At 36.6% G+C, this 21,575-nt stretch overlaps 1 protein-coding gene across 4 annotated transcripts in view; it reads left to right on the plus strand.

The window, feature by feature from the left end:
• klar (klarsicht) overlaps window positions 1-21,575 on the plus strand; it is an 828,351-nt gene that overhangs the window by 793,083 nt on the left and 13,693 nt on the right. For all 4 annotated transcript variants that reach the window (XM_081758673.1, XM_081758668.1, XM_081758672.1 and 1 more), the window contains 2 exons: window positions 7,221-7,436; window positions 8,472-8,626. In XM_081758673.1, coding sequence (XP_081614799.1) covers window positions 7,221-7,436; window positions 8,472-8,626 — 371 coding nt within the window. The remainder of the gene's footprint in view (window positions 1-7,220; window positions 7,437-8,471; window positions 8,627-21,575) is intronic.

A 21,575-nucleotide genomic window follows, 5' to 3' on the forward strand; every position in this document is an offset into this window, starting at 1 on the left:
GTTATTGTTGGATTGTGTTCATATTTTGTCATTATAACACAATACAATTAACAACATGTTTGATAACAAAATTATGTTTGTATTTCCAAGAGTTTGTATCAGTTTTTGTGACTTTTCCACAAAATTGTGTAAGAGGATTCGGCGGGGTTTGATTCTAGGCGCCTCAATTTGTAATTAATATTTAAGGGCGAAAAATAGTGTACAGTGCTGTTTCAATTAGGGATGGGCATGCTGTTTCAATTAGGGATGGGCACAAAGTTCCGGTTCCGAGGGAACCGGTTCTCGGAGATCCGGTCTTCACAACCGGTTCCGGACCTGGATCCGAAAACCCGGTTCCAGAACCGGATCCGTTCAGACCCGAAAACCGGTTCCAGCAGGAACCGGTTCTGGCCATCCCTAGTTTCGATACTATAGCAGTACAATTTTAATCTGATACAAAAATGCCTCTCCAAGAAGAAAAAAATGTATACTGTAACGTTTAGTTATTATAAAATGAATCTTTCAGTTTAACGTCCAACGATTATGCCCTTTACACAAAGGAGACAATGATTAAAGTAAGTGAATGATTATGGAAGAATTAGTGGAATGAGAAAGTGGAAGGAAACAGGAGTCCCCCGAGAAAACCGACGGGCATGATGTTATCCACCACACGTACTTGGCCAGGGATAGAACCAAAGAGTGCACTCACCAACAGGTCAACACTCTACCACTGAGCCACCGTGCGTTCCGTTATTATAGTAGTACAGCTATCAAATACAAGAATGTATCTATAATAGAACAAAAAGTGAACAGTACAGTGTTTCGACATAGTATCTTCATTGGACACAATCTGTCTACAGGGTGTTCGTCAAGTCATGTAAACCGAACTTTGGAGTGTCAGAACTTTTGAACCATAAGTGCGAATGAAATGAAACTCTCACCCACAGGAAACCTATCCTTGTAGGTATTTTTGAGATATAAATTGTGTAACTGTTATTCTATGTTCGTCCTCATGAATACCAGAAACATAAGAAGGTGAAGAAAAAATTTTCACAACACGTGAAAAATCAGAAATTAAAGGCAGTTATGGCTTTGTATGTGTGTAAACAAATAGGAAAGCTCACGGATATGGTGGGTAGGAATGTATGTTCTGAAACAAAAACGACAAATTGACATCAAGTATAGACATTCCACGGCCGTGATAATTGGGTGTCGTGAAAAAAAAAAAGGCCTGTTTTCCCACGTTATGACGTAATATGACAACACTGACTATACCAAACTTAGCCAGCATATGAATTGTTCTACAGACCGTTACAAACAAATAAAAACTTCCACATTATTGAGGGAACGTAATAATCTCTCTACGCGTAGCCATGACTTCCTAAATGATTAGCAAACTTCTTGTTTCTTTTTGACTGTCTGTCAGTAAGATAGTTGGCGGCCAGCCATAGGTGTTGACACTGTCGTTGATTACTATAGAGCAAGACGGTAATAGATAGCGAGAAGCGATTTCCTGTAATCGACTAAGAGTAACAGGAATACATATCACTTCCATCTTAGGTCTAACTCTCTCTGCTGAAACCCGAACTCATAGAAATCCACTACAACTCCCGGTTTCATATTAATTTACTTAGAGCAAATCGACAAGAGATAGCGACAACCATTTTCTTAAAGTCGATTTAGAACTCTAAGAATAGGTACAATCTTCTCTTAACACTCTTTTCAAACGGGAAGTTAAAGAAATCCAGTTGCAGTTCCGGTTGAAAAAATATCACGCCATACGTACCAAACTCGTTCACGTGGTGTACACAAACACATTATTATTATTATTATTATTATTATTATTATTATTATTATTATTATTATTATTATTATTATTATTATTATTATTGAGGATTTCTCTTTCGTGCCTTATGGTAAAAGTAACATGCATTTTTGTGTTAGTAGATTTACCTAAAGGGAAATGAATTTCGAAATATACGCATAAACATCTTTGAGTAGGGCCTATTCACGTATGAAATGTGCACTGATATGCTCCAGCTCGTTTCATTGCAATACGTTCTCGTTAGAAATTAATCTGTTAAAAAATGTTGAATCCAATAAAAGGCCACGTACAGTGCTACCACCTGGTGTCGGTGCGCGATATCATTTGCACAATACATTCTCCTGCCGTTGTTCATCATGTAACACCGTCATTGATTTGATGGTCGAGTTGTCATATTTTTATTATCACAATCGCTACATTAAGTACGTAAGCAGTGTTGATTAGAGAAATCTGATTATAATTAACGTTCTGCACGACTCTAATTCGTATTACTTTCATGGAAGTGTTGATTTCTCATTCGAAACATCTATTGTTAGATTTGTGCACAATGCACCATATAATTAAAGGTTCGTAACATTAATAAAGCCGGTGTGACTTGGTCTCTTTATCGAGCCCTCTTGGAGGCGATAATGTGTCGTGGGGAACGACCTATATTATAAGCATTGATCTTGCATGATGGTCTGTTCACCGTCAGTTGTATCTGATTCAAGCGCCGGATATGGTTTCGATCCAGGCCGGTAGCCAGCCCAAAATGTAGGGAGGGGGCGATCCAACCATATTAGAGCTCATTTGCAACCCTACCGTGAAAATTTAGAGGGGGCCCGGCCCCCCTGGATACGGGCATGTTTCGATCCCATTATCTATATATTTAAATGCTAGATTTGTAAATGTTTGTAAAGAAAAATTTGTGTGTTCGTGTCCAATCCTTTCGATAATGAGATCTCCAAAAGCATAAGTGGTAGAAACGTGCCGTTTTCACTAGTCGATTCTAAATTTTGTGTAGATTTGCCATTTCTCATTCATTTTTTAAAAACTTGTTTTTAATTTTTTGTTCCACATTTTAGGCTTCGTTTTAACTCTTTTAGTTAAATATTGCCAGTAGAACGCTAAGGTTTGTACCCTTGTGAAAGACAACCAGTAGAGGAGCTACGTATAGCGGGTTGATGGACATTTCAGGCGCTTTGTTTTAATTTGAATAACAAAACCTATTGCAAGCTGATAACTTCGAAGGCTTGTGGACCCACAATTAGGCGTACTCGGATGATATGGAATTATAAGAAAAATATTTGCATTTGGTATTATCTATCACTTATTCAAGTTTGCTACAAACTTTCACCAACATTGTATACACTAAAAAAAAAAAAAAAAAAAAAAACAAAACAAAAAAAAAACAAAAACAAAAACAAAACTACATTTATATGTTTGTCTATAGCAGTTCACTCCCTTTTCAAGTTTTCCCGTCCGTTACTTGTGTCTGTAAAGGGACTTGCACAGATATAGTGAACAGTGGGAAGGAGATTTACACTCATATTAGAACTATACTCTATGTAAATAGCGCAGGTTCAGCCGGTATAACCTTAACGTTGTATAGGAGACGCAAACCACAGGAACTCAAACTCGAATTAAAATCAATATTAACGTATTTCCAGGTTCAGCACACAATAAACGGATATCCTCTGAGGGAGCTTGGATGAATTTTCCGATGCAATTATGTAAAATAGTATTTGAGTACAAAATTCAGCTGAACGTTGAGTTAAAGCTCTTTTCGGTAACGTGATTATGGACCAGTGTCTACGTTATAATCGTAAAATGAACTCGTAAGAAAATGATTCTGAAAAATAAGAATGGGTAGAATTCTATTTATAGAGCTCTCTCGTTACTATATATTAGTGTACGCTCGTTTGGGGCGGGGGACTCGTGTTCAGGTCCCACGTCAAGCTTGTGGGTCCACTTCTTATAGCCTCGCTGCTAAAACGGGGTGCTAAACTCAAAAAATACTATTTATAATAAGAAATAATTGTCTGAGTAACCCAAATTCGTAATAGTACATAATCAAGCTATTAGGTGTCGCCACATGGTGCGTGCCTACCTGATGCCAATAGATGCCGCTTGTGGATTATATTTAAATTTGAGCATTAATATTTCTACATTGTGACGATTTAATTCCGACTTACAACTCTATTTCAATTTAATTATTTGAAAATGGATACTGACCATACTAAAAATGAATACGCTTTGCTGGTTATTATTAGGACAAGTGAGAATTAAAACTTTTAATTAAGCCTGATTTAAACTCGTAGCCAACAGAGAACCAAGTCCTTCGGTGCAATCACAATAATAATAATAATAGTTTGATGATCGTCGTGATTTCTAAATTTAAACGTTATGAAACATTTTCATAATGAACAATGAGACGTTTAATTCTTATTAGCAGGGGTTTAAATGTGGATTCCTTCGTATGTGAGGCGAGTGCTGTAGATGTCAGGTACTGTTATCTGTAGTGTTATTGCCGCTTTGTGGACAAGTGGATAACACTTGTGCTTTCTGTGCGTGTAATCTTGATTCGCCCACCGGTGAGGTTTCCTACTTCGGATACAAATCCGGTGAGTGGTTCGGATTATACTTTAAACAGTATGTTCCGTCTCACTTTTAGTTACAATATTGGAAAAGAACATAAGGCTCATATTATCCAATCAATGCTGTAATGTACTTGTTAGGAGGCACGTGGCTCAGTGGTAGAGCGCTCACCTCTTTTGAGTGAGGTTCCTGGTTCGATCCCATTGCACGTGAGTTTTAAAGATCATTGTGTTCTGATTTTTTTGAGGATTCTCCGGTTTCCTCCTACATTTCCATTTCATCAAGTCCCTTCATAATAATACTCTTTCAATAACCATCTGTCTGCATCTGACAGGGCATAAACGTTGGACTAAAACAAAAATTTCATTTAATTTTTCTGTAGTGTATTTGGTTCTGAGTTCGATGTCTTGGAAAGGTTAATTTGAATTTGCAATTGTGTGGATAATTGTAGAATGAAAAACTAGAATAAAATGCCACCATTATTAGGATACAAAATTAGAGTACAAAAAAAAAAATGATCTGACTAAATTTCAAACGTCTTTGAAAATTTGCGATACATAAATAATGTTTGTACTGAGTTGTTAGGAGTCGAAGTTCTTTCTGGAGTCATTGCTTTCTTTGATCATTCCCCTCCCCCACTTTTGCTCTCCGTACCTACTAATATTATTCGTCCCGTGGAGCCGAGTCTGGATACTGGATGCCAACTACTTAATATGCTGCGCCACGCTTTTCATTATTGGACATGGCTCATTTGGACGGAGCCTTAAGGCAATGAAATACTTTTTTTTATTATTTTCTCTTCTCTTCTTTCTAAAATCTAACATTGGAGAAACAGGAGCGTTTAAACAGCGTAGCAACGCTTCTCCCGTGTTCCATTAGTTAATAAACTACCTGTAGCAGTAGCAAGTGGAAGAGGCTTGTATGACACATAAACACATTAACTTCTCCTCAGCAAGTGGTCATAATTCCAGAGTTTGACGTTCCAGTTGCTAAAAATAACTAGTTATTACAGATGCAATCTCTTTTCGTAAACGGAAAGAAATTAATGTCCTTGCTTTTTAGCAAATTTAGTTAAATATAGTCTAGACGTATACAATACTACCGGTTGTTGTCAATGACGATTGATTTACGAAAGTTTATTAGTATGAACCTCCTATTATACTTATTGTACTTGTTAAACTTCATTATCTTAAAGTTCAACATTATTACTAACATTTAAGGTTTTTCTATAAGCTCACCCCCACATTTTTTTTTAATTTTAGTAATTAACTTAAAAGACAATGAGAAATATAAACAAGATTAATCCCCAAATTTAAGATTGATCCCCAAAAAATGGATCCAGAGATTACAATCTTGGCCGAGAATTTTAGGAATGGCCCCAAAACTGCATCAAAAGATTGCGATCGTGTCCAATAATTAGTTTTCGGATCAGGGGCCACAAAATTTTTGAACGATTCTTTTTCAAAATTTTTGAACTGTTTTTTTTTTTATATACGGGATAAGCACATCATATTGAGTCAGTTGATAGTTTGGGTTTAACTACATTGTATGTAGTTCTGATATAAGACGTACAAGGACATTTTTATTGAAATATCTTGGATCAGGGGCAACAAAATATTTAAACAGCTCCTAAATCAAATTTTCGTATTTTGTACGGAATAAGCTCATACTAAGTGGTAATTTGGGGTTGGCTACACTATATGTAGTTCTCTAGATATAAGGCGTACAAGGAAGGTTTTGATTGAAACATATTGGAACCTGGATCAGGGCCCACAAAATTTTTGAACGGCCCCTAAATCGTGTTTTCGTATTTTCTACAGAATAAGCTCATCATACTGAGTTAAGTGATAGTTTGGAGTTGGCTACACTATGTGTACTTCTCCAGATAATTATAAAGCGTACAAGAAAATTTTTGATTGAAATATATTGTATGTTTTGATCCAAAAATGTAGAAAGTGAGCCAGGTAGTATCTACAAAACGCTATTAAATAAATTAACACCCTTTTTCCATATATTTTCTTATAAGCCAGAAATTTGGGTGCACAGTTTATAACGTCATAATTGTTGAACACTATGAAAGTTCTAGGAATTAACTATTATTAAATTTTATAATAGGGTTTTGTAGATATTATCTAGTTTACTTTTATTTCTTTTTAAATTTTCTTTATTATTTATGTTATTCACGAAAATTTTTTAAAAAAATGCTTTTCTCGTCCGCGTCACGAGAGACCCACCAGTGGTGTGTAATATCCACATTTAAATCATATTATTAAAGTATATGCTCTTTGTTATGTTCGTATAATCACTATCAGTTTTACAGTTAATTTACGAAAACGAGGCGAGATAATTGTTACGTTTCTCGTCTTGAGGACAACACTTAAGTAGTCAGTCTTATAAAATAGACATAATTTTAAAAAATAATTAAAAAGAAAACAAATTGTATCGTATTCGTATCTTTAGTAAAATTGCAAAAGAGGCCCCATCGCCACTAATTCTGTCGTTCTAGATCATAGTTTTGTACTTTTGATTTAATGTAGCTTCCTAATTGATTTTCCACGCTGAATAAATATTTATTTTTAATTTAGCAACCAATACGTTGAATTACAAATAATTTTACTGAATTGATAACCATAAGTACAAATAGAGGAACATTGTTCTGTTGTTCTCTAATCCAGAAATGTAGTCTATATGGATTCAAATAGACTCTTGAAGATCTTCAGCTAAATCTATCAAGTTCGTATGACAGTAGCAGAGTATTTATTGTGTACACATATGTATTTGTGAATTATTTGTTAACTTTGTGATTTAATCATGTCCATTTTTGTCTGATTTATTTTAGAGTCCCATTGTTGGCGAGACTGAAGTGGCTCTTACAAACTCGACCGTGTCTTCTCCAGGAACGGAGGGCTCATTGTCTGACAGCGGAATCTCTGACTCTGGGTCGGAGCAAGATCTCAGCGAGCGGGAAAAGAGACTGGCTGCTCTCAAGAGGTTAGCCAGAAATCTCGAAGGGGTGTTGGCTCCAGGAAGCGTTGTACTCACCAACATGGCCAAGGTAATGGATACGTAGGCTTATCATTCATCCTATTATCTACGAGATATTTTCACTTGAATTTTCCTTAATCGATGTGCATATTCCTTACCAGATTTAAATTAATTTTGCGCTATATAAACCGATATGTAATACAGACTTTTAAGCTGTGTTCCGTGGATAAACTATATTATTTCTAACTAAATGTAAACCCAATTATTAGTATTTATTTCCTTATCCTTATTATATATAAAATTACATGATCAAAATAAGGTACTTCCGGTTGACGTGGAAAGTTGAAATTTGGCATGATTGTAGCTTTTCAGAACTAACCCTTAGTAAAATTGCCAAAAGTGAATATTTTTTAATTTTTAGAGGACTTAAAGGGGGAAGAAGAAATTTCTCATCTTATTTATTTTTTTTTTTTCTTTAACTTATAATCTCATGTTTTAGGTACTTGGAATTGGAATAGAAACACGAAATTCGGTATGCCTGTACGCTTTCGGTAGCGTTACCTAAGTAAATCACTTTTTTAAAAAAATCCAACTTTAGAGTGGTTTTATGGGGTACTGAAAAACTTTCTCCATGTTATTTATATGATATACAATCTTATACATCCCGAAATTATTGGGCACGTCCTGTAGGGCTACAATGATTAAATTTGACATAATTGTAACTTTTCGTGACTAACCGACAGAAAAATTGCCAAAAGTGAATATTTTTAGTTTTTAAGGGGCCTAAGGAGGGGTGAAGAAATTTGTATGTTATTTAAACGGACGTTTTCTTGGGATACAAAATTTTATCTTTTAGGTAGTTGAAATACGAAGAGAAACGGGAAATTCGGTAGGATTTGCGAAGCTGCAGGCCGAGCAAACGCAGCGGTCTAGGGGCGAAGCCTCCAGTTAGCCAAAAGCTAGTTTTAATCACCCTTTCTCTGTCACTCTCTCTCTCTCTCTTTCTAGTATGAGCGTTTAAAAGTTGTCTTATAAGCCATGATTAATAATATCCTTGTATTATTTCTCATTGACGCCTGACTCTATGATGGTTATTTCATTTCAGAGAATGGAGGAAGCCGAGGGAGAACTCCGGGGTTTACAGAGGACCTGTCGTGATCTCATTGTCCGGACTGCTGTATGTGTGGAGACCGGAGGTGTACGTCCAACTGTCAATTCCAATCCAGAATGGAAAATCCGGCGCGGAACACCGGCTAATAGGTAAGACATTAACGATGATTTTACGTATATACAAGTATAAAGAATAGATGTTTCTATGGCCTCTTGGAGACGAAGCGGGGTGTATTGAGAAAATTATAGACAAATGGGAATGTAAGTTTTGTAATTTTTATTTCATGGAAGTTTTAGGCAAATTCGGGTGTTAATGAGGAACAGCATTTTTGTCTCTTCAACAGTGGTAAAAGTGCGGGGGACGCCGTCCCTCCACCTCGAAAAAATATGTACGGCGTCCCCCCAGTTTCTAAAAAAAATTGCAATGGGCAAAGATAGGCAGGGAAAACGGCATGACGTCATGCCGCTACCTACCGTCCCCCCACCTTTTCAAATCCACTTTTATCCCTGCTCTTCAATTCATGGAAGATATAGAGGAAATAGGGGGTTGGACTATCGGAAAACAGCAAATACGAGACATTCATGGAAGTTGTAGGCAAGCGGAGAAATTACAAATTTTATTGTTTGCTCTTATCATCGTGAAAATTGTAGACGAAGTATGCTGTATCGAGGAACAACAAATATGAGACAGATAAATGGCTACTCGTATTTAACTATTCTTTTTACTTCATGGAAATTGTAGACAAAGTAGAATCTATCGCGGAATAACAATCATGAGATAGAGAAATAGCGATTTCACTCTTCGTCCTTTTTATTACATGTAAGTTGTAGACGGAGTGGACTCTATCGACTAACAACAAATATGAGATACCGAATTGAAGTTTAGTAGTTAAAGTGGGTTGTATCGATCAACAACAAATATGAGTTAGTGAAATGCCGATTTAACTCAGAGAAATGCCGATTTAAATCAGAGAGATGCCGATTTAACTCTTCGTTATTTTCACTTCGTGAAAGTTGTAGACGAAGTAAGATATGTCGGGAAACAACAAATATATTAGAGAAATGAAGATTTTGTTCTTCACTTTCTTCACCTCATAGAAGTTGTTAAAAAAAAAAAAAAAAGTAGAGTATTAGGAGGCGCCAAATATGACAAAAATGACGATTTTCTTCTTGGCTGTTTTCACACCTCATGGAAGTTATAAATGAAGTTATGTGTATTGGGGAACAACAAGTATGAAGTAAAGAAATTGCGATTTAACTCTTCGTTCTTATTACTTCATGGAGGTTGTGTTTCTGAGAGATAGGAAATATCAAATGTTCGTTACAGTTGCACGTTCAAACCAATATTTTAAACTGTGCCAGCTCTGCTTCTAATATTTGATAAAAGTAAGAATTCGATTTTCCCAAAAAATCGTTAAGTTCTGTTTACCGTCATTTTACGCAAAATAAGAATAAAAAATAATAATAATAACAAAGGAAAATGTAATATCAGAGAGGGTTGCAGGAGTGACCAATATTCTTAGATTTATCCAATCTTAGGGCTGCTTCTTATTTCAGAAATAGCTTACGGTCTACATTTTCTGTTCACTAAATGATCAGGTAACATTAGCAATGATGGTCACAGGCATTATGACATAGACGACTGCTTGCTACCTCTTACAATTTACCGGTAGATCGCGGTCGACATGTTGACCATCCCTGCCATATAAGAATCGTTATAGATTTCCAGCTAAAAGCCTGTCGGATTTATTTCTTCGTGAAATTACCACCAAAATCTTTCCTGTTCTACAATAGAGACACTGTTGCAATCTGGTGATGAGGGGATAATTATCAGTTTTGGGCATCTCGCAACTTACGGCACAGTTTTAACACAACTTTTCATCTCTTTATGTACAGAGCACTTTATTTAATATTATTCCATGCTATGGCGTACAAACTGTGTGAAAAAAATAAATTATTTATTACGCATTGTCATACTAGGTCGTGTGATTGTATGGGAATTTGCAAAGTAACTTTCCGCATCACAAGGCCGTACCTAAAAAGGAGGATATGGAAGGAGCAGAAATGTCTCCTTTGAAATTTCCGTTTACAGGTCAATAAAATTACATTTTATGTTCTTATATCGTGCTAATAGAGGGAAAGGTAAAAGGAAAATCAGGAAGAGGAAGACCAAGGACAGAATGTTTAGATGTAGTTATGAAGAGACCTTATCAAAGTATAAAACAGCTTTCCCAAGGGAGAGAAAAGTTTTAAAATTTCAATATTGCCCACCAACCTATGGTTGAGGTGAATAAGAAGATGATGTTATCATATTTTTAGGTCTCTCTACAAATGGATATCGGTTATTTTACCCTCTGGAGTTTAGAAATAGCTAAGTTACTAAATTATAAGATGTCGTAAATAATACGAATTCAATTGAATCTTCCTTTTGACTTAAAACATATTGTATATACTTTATGATAATGGGGAATGCTGATGAAATGCTAGTATGAGAAATTGGGTGATCACAGTGTTGATGCAACGCCCTTTCTGTATCAGGGATCAAACCTGATACCCTAAACTCCAGAAGTGAGCAAACACTGTACGACTTTGAACTTTGTCCATATATGTGAATTCGTTTATATTAATTTGGCATTTGTATATAAACTGAACACCTTTGCTTATAAAACCGTAAAGAATTATGATCCAGCCAGACATCTTTCAACTGAGTGATGTATAGTCAGCACATCGGTATAAAACAGCTGACTATACATCGGTTTTTTCCTGCTTTTCTAGGCTAAAGCATTTTTTTCTGAATTCAGTAAGCTCGCCGATTTCTTCTGGATGATGCTGATGCACTGAAAATTCGGTGTCCACTGGGAATCGTACTAGAACCATGCATCCTAATCAAATAACAATTCGGGAGCACATCACACTTTCATCTATGTGTTATATGTGTATTAAGTTGCTAATGATCCCTATCTTGTTCACAATCTTACGTGAGTTGTGAATGACAAGTAAACCGCAATGCAAATGTTTCGCAGATAAATGGTATCGTAACCGGATCCTCAAAGGAATCGATGGATGTGTCATTTTCTTACATGTTCATGATACTGTGAATAATTGCTTGATGGTCTTTCTTTAGGAGGGCTTTTGCTTTTATTCTGTCCGTTCTTTTTCTGTGTTCCGCCTGATATCTCTCAATCTAGTTCGATTACTTAATTCGAATATTGAGCAGACGTCTTCGTGTTACGTTTGCCATTAATTATTTAAAGAAAAACTGACTGTCAGAATTCCTAACTACTAATGAGACTTGAAAACCAGATCCTCTTCGTGTTGCTTGCTCTTGATATCTTGCAGAGCACGGGAGTCCTTTTCTCAATTCTGCTTATTATCATAATCCCCGCTCTGCGTTTGCATAGTATTTCGATGCTTCGTTTGACGGTATGCATACGCTTAATAAACGTAGCCTCCCAGGATTAGAAGACAAACGAGATGGCTGGGGGGTCCCAGCGGGGACGCCCTCACAAGATGAACTCTGACCCTTGCCCGCCGGGAAAGAGGCGGGCCTGAGCGATATGTCAAATTTCGCACCTGAGGCAGAAGAAAGCGGCAAAATAAAAAAAAAAAATGGTATGTTTCTTTTTATAGCGAACCCCCTCCCCACCTCTTTTCTTTCTGTTGTATCTTCGAAAGTCAAGTCTGTGAGTAATAGGGGAGCTGCGGTGTCTTCGACATGGTCATCAGTCAGGGAACCCTAGTCGCGGCATTTTTATTTGCATAGTAATGAGAGAATTAATGAGGAGGAGGTAGGAACACGGACCGACGGGGAATACGAAACTTACCCGCGCCATTTTTCTTCCTTTTTTCCAATCTCGCGAGACCAAACTGGAGACACTATACTGGGTTTGAAAAACGGAGATGAATCGACCGTCTTATGCGCGGAGATGGTTTATGAATGCTGTCGAACACATAATGATACCTCAATGGGTCCTGGGTTCTTAGACTATCGTATCTCAGCTATCCATTTCTCCCCCTTCTATATACATATCTTAAACTTGTATTGTCACTGCCACGATGCGGCAGTCATGCTGGGTGCCAAATTAATATCTCTGTAGGCGACATCAAATCGTCTGAAAAGACTTTTTTTGGATATGACGGATTGCAATCAATTTACGATGCGAATAGCCGAGAAGCATGAAATCGGCTTGAATGGCGTGCTTCAGGTAGCGAGTGATGGTGTATTAATGTGTGCAGTTGTATTCTTTAAGGTTAAAAAAAAGAAAAAGAAAAAATGTTCCGCATTTAATAGCAAGGTTTAGGTTTCATCTGTGTATGCTTTACATAAAACAATAATTTAACATTGTTGATATCCTGACGCCTTTTTGGCACGGAGAGGCGGAGAATTAAATGTTAAATATATTCTATTCGATTCATGTCGTGTCATTCTGACAGTTATAAATAATACTCTTGTCCGCCAGGAAAAGTGAGTTTAAAGTTGGTTTAAAAAAATTACGTGTATACACAGTACTGTTAACTTCTGTATAACTGTGCCTTTATGTTCAAGTTTGAAAATAGATGGGAGATATAAATTGAATCTGAATGGAAATAGAGAATTTTGAGTTTTGTGGCTTTATATTTAGAACGTGGTTATGAACGTTATTACGTTACCCTGTGGTACTATTAATATGGGCTTCGAACCACAGCTGGTTCTTGAATTTGGAGTAGTTAGTGAGCCCAGAGATCACTAGGTAAGATCACTCTCACAGTATAAGCCGTAACCACTACACTCTCTCCTCCTAGGAGGTGAATCACTGGACCATGTCACCAACCCTGCTATAAAGGAATTATTAGAGGAAATCATGCAAGAATCAACCAGGTTATGTTTCTGTTTCGTAATCATCAGATGCCGGTTCGAATCGCCATATCTTCATTCTTATTGGAAAGAATTCTCTTTAGTCCTATCATTTTAAACCCAGGATTAGCTATATTTGAGTAAAAATTTACAGAATATACATTCTCTCGCCTTACAGGTGTGTTTAAAGATGTACAAACTAATATTCCATATTAGGGCCGCAGTAGTGCAATGGTAGAGCACTTACCTATGCTGTGCGGGATCCCTCGGTCAATCCCAGCTCTTACCAGCCGGGCTTTGTTATGATCAAACATCGTGGTTTCTTCTATTTGTAAGAGTTCTATCATTTCTTCCCGCTTTCTTCATTTCACCATTTCGTTCAGCATCATCAGCACCGTTTTCCTTAACCTCGGAGTATAGTCGGGGACATTAGGCCTAAACTCTTTAAAAAAAAAAAAAAAAAAAAAAAAACTCATATTCTTGGACGATCTTGAAAAACTTGTATGGAACACGAGAAACAAAACTTGTAAATATAAGTGTGATTTTACTGTATTTGTTCTAATAAGCATTTTGTATTTTGAAAGCGAAATAATTTCAACTAGCAATCCTTGCTCTATAATTTAACGTGCTGTTGAGTTTGGAAATCAAGAAACTAGTTTTCTTGTATTTAAATCTGTCAGAATAAATGTTAACTAGCAACTCAGTTGTGCTCAGATGAATCTCAAATGACACTTACACACCTTGAAAACGTCGGAACACGTAAATAATATCAATAAAATTGCAACGGATATATAATGTCGAAAGTAAACTTTGTTATAAAGCTCTGTAGGTGTAATAACCAGTGATTTAAACAGAAGGCATTATGAAAATATGTGAAACTCTTGGCTAAACCAAATTAGAATTGAACTACAGATCTCAGTTCCAAAATGTAATTTCGTATTAAATGTAGCACATCAGAACAAATAGAAATTCTTTATACCGTAAGTACTTATTCAAAAAATATCACGAAATAACAGTTTAAAGTCTTAGCTTTTATCAACTTCACCGACCGAAATACTCTCCTGTCAAACACATTTGCAAAACAACTATCCTCGTTAGGGCGGAGAAGTAACTAATCTTTGTTCCTAATAATTGTACAGTCTAACACATATTTTTAAATTTCCATGGTGCACTATGCATAAGTAGGTAAGTCTTTTGTAACGACTTTTGCGCGATGTGGTTTAACATCCCATGATCGTCATCCGAAGCTAAGGTAGACGACGATGATGATAAACGAAATGTTTTAATGAAGACAGTAGGAGGAAACCAGAACTCCCCCCCCCCCAAAAAAAAAGAAACTCTCTCGCACAATATTTCTCCACTACAAAGACCCCTTGGCGAGAGCTAGGTTGGACCCATGGACCCCACGTACCAGAGGTGAGCTCTCTACCTACCTTTCGGGGTCGCATTTCATGAAACTAAGTCTTATCTGCGGTCTTGGGTGCAAGGAGAACATTTAGAAGTTCTAGATGTAATCGTTTCGGAGATATGTTGATGAAATGAAATCTTCAAGTTTTACGTCCTATGCTTATGCCGGTTAGGCTAAAGAGACGGTGCTATGATGAGAAATGAATGAATGGTGGAATGAAGAGAGTGGAAGGAAACGGGAGAACCCCGAGAAAATCCACGCACACGGTGCTTGTCCATCATAAAACTCACTTGGCGCGAGCTGGGATCGAACCAAGGAATCCACCTCCCAAAGGTGAACTGTACCCCTGAGCCACCGCGGCCCGAGATCTGTTGATGAGTTAGTCAGTAGATTTTCTCTTTTATGTAAATTACACGGTATTTATTTATGATTAAAATAAAAGAATATTAAATACCAATTAGATTTTTGTTACATAGTTAAATGTCACTATATAGCCTTGAGTTCTAAATTAAAAAGTTATTTAATCTCTTGTGGAAGACGAGTGGAATATTGCAAAGTGAAAAAAAAAGACATGTTTATTGTTGAGGAGAACATCGTTTTTTTTCATTACCTCAGATGGTAATATTGTACTTTGTATATTTATTCAGAAATAAATAAAGAAAGACTCTGTGCACGTATAACAAAATGCGTGGGTAAATATGGGATAAAATTTCACTGGTTCCCTTTGCGTCCTTGAATACAAACATTTTCCGTAAAGGTTTTTCCAAGACAGATCAGATTTTTATATATATATATATATAGTTGTAATTTGAACTGTTATTGTCGAAGGTAAGTACTCATCGGCTTATATGACTTCTATGGTTGCAATTCCACAAAATATAATCAGCAAAGTCCATACATCAGAAGAAAAACTGGAAGCTAGTAAAATGAGAAATGTTAGACCATAAATACTTAGAAACAACATTAATATACTAGCAGTCGCGGCATGATACTGAATATATACCTCATACTTTACTTAGTAAATATATTTTGGCCAGTAGAGTGGTAATTCTGTAGATGCGTCATTTCACCCTGTACACAAAACGTACTAAAATAGAAAAATACTTTCTTAGGCAGAAAGAGAAGGAGAAAGATACTAAAATAAGTGATTAGATTAAATTGTCTATTAATAAGTGCTTTATTTCATCCAATAGTAGAATAGATTTCATGAGGTGGAAAAAGCTTTTAAAAGCTAGCATCAAATTGTATGTTAATGAGTGCTTTATTTTCCACACTACACAGAACTTCCCATAAATGGAAAAACGTTTCCGTAATTTGAAACAGGCTTTCAAAAAGCGTACATTAATTTACATTTTAATAAGTGCTTTATTTTTACCAATACAGAAGACTTACTTAGAAAGTGGGTTTTAAAAAGTCTGCATTATAGTATATTTTAGTAAGTTCTTTATTTCACCCAGAACATAGAATTTACATGAGAATTTCTCATGCTTTGTAAGCTAATGAAGCAGGCAAATAAATGAAATGAAATGAAATGATTTCCATAAATGGAAAAACATTGGAAAGAAGCTTTTGAAAAACTTGTATTAAATATTTATTATTATTATTTTAGTAAGTGCTGTATTTCGTCCAGTAAAAATATTTCATCTCAGTCTCAGCTTCGTCCAGTAAACAGAAATAGGAAAAATATCTCCGTAGGTGGAAAGGGATTGTCAAAACGTTTGCATTAAGTGATATTTTAGTAAGTGCTATACTTCGCTTAGTACACTGAACTTTCTTAGATGGAAAGAACTTTTATAAAGCTTGTACTAAATTATATTTTAGTAGGTGCTTTATTTCTCCTGTACTCCTTAGAAGGGAAAGACTTTATGGAAAATATTTCATCATATTAAATTTTAGTCAATACAATATTTCACACAAAATACCAATCAACTTCGCTCAGCACATGGATTTCTTCAAACGCTAAGAGACTTTATATATTTTTAAAAAGTTACATTTATAAGCAATTTTTAGTAAATGCAGGTTGCTTTAAGAAGTATGGTAGACTTTCTCAGCTTCAGGTCTGAAATTAGCTTTAACAAGTATGGAAGACTTTTTCAGCCTTAAGTCTGAAATTAGCTTTAGCAAGTATGGTAGGCTTTCTCAGCCTCAGGTCTGAAATTGGCTTTAGCAAGTATAGTAGCTTTCTCAACCTCAGGTCTGAAATTAGGTTTAGCAAGTATGGTAGGCTTTCTCAGCCTCAGGTCTGAAATTGGCTTTAGCAAGTATAGTAGCTTTCTCAACCTCAGGTCTGAAATTAGGTTTAGCAAGTATGGTAGGCTTTATCAGCCTCAAGTCTGAAATTACTAATTTGTCAGTAGATTAGGTTGAAAAAAAAAACTACAAACTAAGGAAATAAATCTTACCTAGTAATACCAATTCTTGTATATAACTTCCTGGAGCTGTAAGAAGCAAGAGCCATCATTTTGTTTAAAATTACTGTGAAAAAAAAAGAAAAAACAGTGGCTCCTTGTGGTTGATGGTTGAAGTACTTCTTACCTACAATTTTAGCAAAACCTCAGAAGTTGAGTTTACTCTTTCAGAAGTAAAAGTTTAAAAAAAAATCCATGTTACGGACAGATCTGAAATTCAATATCTGATTAATCCCACATGTGTGGACAAGACCACCTATAATGAGTGTTTGTCTTTTGTGCACCTGTAGCAATGGCCGTAGTAATGAAGTCCCAGAGACCGATAACGATCTTAATTACTCCGACTGGAAGCTGTTTTTCTGAGGCTACTTGTTGTACAACGACTGCTTCATTGCACTGCCCAAGTACACACTACACTGAATATATGCATATAAGTGTATATGTGTGTGTTAGTGTTTAGAGACGATACTCCGACAGAAATCACCACTATTTTGGCTGTCTCGATCTTTCGTAGGATGACTGCAGGGATTAATTAAGAACGGAGTGAAAAGGCTAGTTCTTGGGTGAAGGTCGAATGCTGAGAGTAGAACCTGTTTCCCTCCCTTCTTCATGGATAAAACAGCGCCAAAGGACCACACATGTCCAACGTATATGTGAGAAGTTATCTGCTTCTTTTCGTGTATGTGTGTTTGAGAGTGTGCGTGTATAATTATTATGATTTTTTTTTCTTGCTTCTCAGACTTTGGGCAGGCTTCTTCCATATTTTGACGTGGTCGTCTTCAGTTGTGCCCTGTCACTTTCCGTGTTACTTCTGACAGCAAGCACGAACCCGTCAGTTACTTTTACATGCAGGTGGCAGTGGAGAACTTTTCTTCAGCTGTTACGAAAAATAAATATAAGCTGTCTTTCTTGAAGTGTCTCTTAAGAGGTAATGAAATCATAACATTAGTTTCAGGGCAAATTAAATATTTTGAGACACTCGTGTTATTGAGATTATCATATTTTAATGGAATTCACATCGTTTTTTTCTTCTCTCTCTCTCTCTCTGATTATGTAAATATTTTGCTTCCAACTGTAATTTTATTGTTGTAATGATGTCAATGTTTATACTTTTAAGTCACTTATCCTATGGTATCAGATTTCAAGTACTTATTGTTTTAGACGTCCATCAAAGGAGCAAGAAGAGTCACCATCTCGCATTAGCCCTTTTCTGTTTACACTGGCTGTCTATTATACACTTACTTTTTCTTATTGGTTGAGATGAAATTTCTCGTGTAACGTCCTCAAATATGCTCTCTAGACCAGTGGTTCTCAACCGATGTGTCGCGACACACTGGTGTCTCACAGTCCCCTAAAGTGTCTCAGAATTTTAGAATTAGTTCCAACAGAGATAGATTGTACCAGTCAACACCTCCAGCGGTAGCAATAATGCTCAGTGCTATATAGAGTCATTATAAAAACTAATAGGTTTCACTATTATAATAGATTGTATTATTATTATTATTATTATTATTATTATTATAAAATATAAAAATGTGTCGTCAGTCAAAAAAGATTGAGAACCCCTGCTCTAGACTAAATGAAACTAATGATTAAAGAATTTGTGGAATGTGAATGTAGGAGGAAACGAAATAACCCCAACATCATGTTGCCCAATAAAAACTCAAAGCTCACATACTTGGGTTCGAACCAGGGACCTCTGGCACCAGAGAAGGAGCGTCCTACTAGTAAACGACCCTGCCCTCTTTTTGAGTGTAGATTAGCGTCCCGTTTCAGCAACGAGGCTATATGAGACGTGGAAGATGGAATCCGGACCACTGTAATGCGTTCAAATTTCAAGTGTTTTTTTAATATCGGAAATCGAACCCGGGACCCCATGCACCAAAGAGGTGCATACTAGCCGCTAGACCAGCGGGAAGGGCTACACTTATCTTTGTTGAAAATACGATTTGTTTATTTGCAGCGGCGCAAAACTGTCTTCAGCATTGGGGAAGGAATAGGTAAGATCGTTCCCATATTTTTTTAAGCGATTTTCAAAATATTTACGAAGTTGAAAAACAATGCTGTGGAGGATCAGGGGAGCAGAGTTGTCTTCAACATTGGGTGGCGGGCAGATTTGAGGCTTATTCTGGACGGGGGGCAATGAGACTCATATATTACGGTAGATGAATTTGATTTCTGAGGTGAACCTGTTGGGTATTATGTATCAGGCGATGTAGATGAATTAGTTGTACATATAAATATTACAAATCAGTGCCGTGAACACATTCTGAAATCTGAATGCATACATATTTATAATTGGTATGTTTCTACTTAGGCATCCACAATGTAGATTAAAATTACATTTCAAATCGGATTATTGAGAGGGGCAGTCCCCTCAGGTCCAAGATTAGGAGGACATCTCCCCTTCATCCCCCGGGGATTTGCGCCAATGTTGAAAGAAAATGAGTCCAGAGTAATACCTTGTTGATCGATATCGAGTTAAATTTGATTTAACACTTTTCAGAACGAAATATTGTTGTCTGGGCTGCTGCATTACTGTAAATCAGAAAGGAAACGTTAAAATACTTCTTAAATACATTTACACAAGTATATAATGGAAAATAAATTATTCTAGTTTAGTAGGTGTTGAAATTTTGCTTTGTAATAGATCTTGAAATCAAAAAGGAATAAAAACAAGGCAGGAAAATGTGTAAAGTAGAATTGTGTAATGAGACAACGAGCAAAAGAGAAATGACATAAGTGTATATCGTATGTTATATACACCGTGATGGTTGGAATATTTATAGCAATGTACATATGTATGTGGTTATAACATTCTTCTTGTTATACAGCGAGAAAGCGGTTTTAGGGAGAAAGGGACTCCACTTGAGATGCTTGCTGCTGGTCAAGCAGAAGAGGAGTGTAGTGTAGGAAGAAAGATAGATAACAGTTGTGGAAATGAGGTGATTCTTACTCAGTCCGCGTCCCCACTTGTGTGTCATTACAGTCCACTTAGCTGGCGCTTTAGCCTGTTTTACAGTGGCCATTGGAATCCGAAAAACTGGACAAGGTCAGATCTAGGCACGGCAGGTGGTTATTTTTATTTATTTATTTATTTTTTTTAACAGGACAGGCTTTCAATGTCCCTTTACTACGATATCTCAACTGTCTTTCTGGGGGATTTACTATGAAATATCCTTATAAAAGCTAGTAGACATATTTTAACGTTTTCCCAACATAAACAAGTAGGAAGGTTCATATCAGTGACGCGTACGAGATATGCTGACATTTAATGATCCTAATTTAATCAAATGTATTATGTACTGTAGGTCTCAAAAGTAGTAAGTAGGTGAGGGTAGCGAGTCACTGAGTCCGAATGATCTTCGAAAGCAAAATGATCATTTCTCTCCAGTGGGCACGGTGACTCAGTTGTAGAGCGCTCATCTTTGGTGTGAGAGGTCCCTGGTTCGATTTCAGGTCATGTGGGTTTGGGATGAACAACATTATGTCCGAGGGTTATCTCCGAGTTCTCCGTTTGACTATCCGCCGCGCTGGTAGTGTTGTCATGAAACGAGTTCTCATCTTGAACATAAGATGAGAATGATAATTCTAGTCTCGATTTCGAAACGAGACAAGACGATAAATTTCTCGAGTTCGGTGGTTAACACTCATTCATCCAAGTCCTAAATCCAAAACACTCCTAGTAAAAACCTATAAATTTGTAAAGTGATTGTATCTACAGGTCCCGGTTCCTTTGGTGGTCAAAAGGGACGCTAGATAAACAACCAATAAGCGCCTTTCTCCCAACCAGAACACTTCTGCGTGAGTCCACGTATCCCATTGCAGACATTTCACCTTGACACACACACACACACACACACACACACACACATATATATATATATATATATATATATATATATATATATATATATATATAACTACATGAGCTGACATAAATTATTGAGCACTTCCTGTAGGGCTACAATGATTAAATTTGGCATGATTGTAGCTTTCCAGAACTAACCGATAGGAAAATTGCCAAAAGTGAATATTTTAAATTTTTTAGGGATCTAAAGGGGGATGAAGAAATTCCCATGCTAATTAAATGGGCGTTTTCTTCTGATACAAAATCTTATCTTTTAGATTGTTGAAATAGGAAAAGAAACGATAGAATTGGGGGTTCAAGAGGTGTGAGGCCGTAGGCCGAGTAAAGAGGTAGTGTGGGGGGGCGAAGCCCCCGGATGGGCAAATTCAGGAAATACGAAGAGCAAGTTCATGAAATTTACTGTTGATGGAAAGGCCGATAGATACGAAATACGAGGCCGTAGGTCGAGCAAACTCGGGAGTCTGGGGGCAGAGCCCCCAGCTAGTTAAAGGCTATATATATACCTAAAAGATCCACTTAATTTCGTTACTAGGTGATCGAGAATATTCTGGCATGGTATCACTCTCCTCATTAGAAGA

This window comes from Thermobia domestica, chromosome 5, assembly GCF_964235325.1.
Source record: "Thermobia domestica chromosome 5, izTheDome1.hap1.1, whole genome shotgun sequence".
NCBI classification, from domain to species: Eukaryota; Metazoa; Arthropoda; class Insecta; order Zygentoma; family Lepismatidae; genus Thermobia; species Thermobia domestica.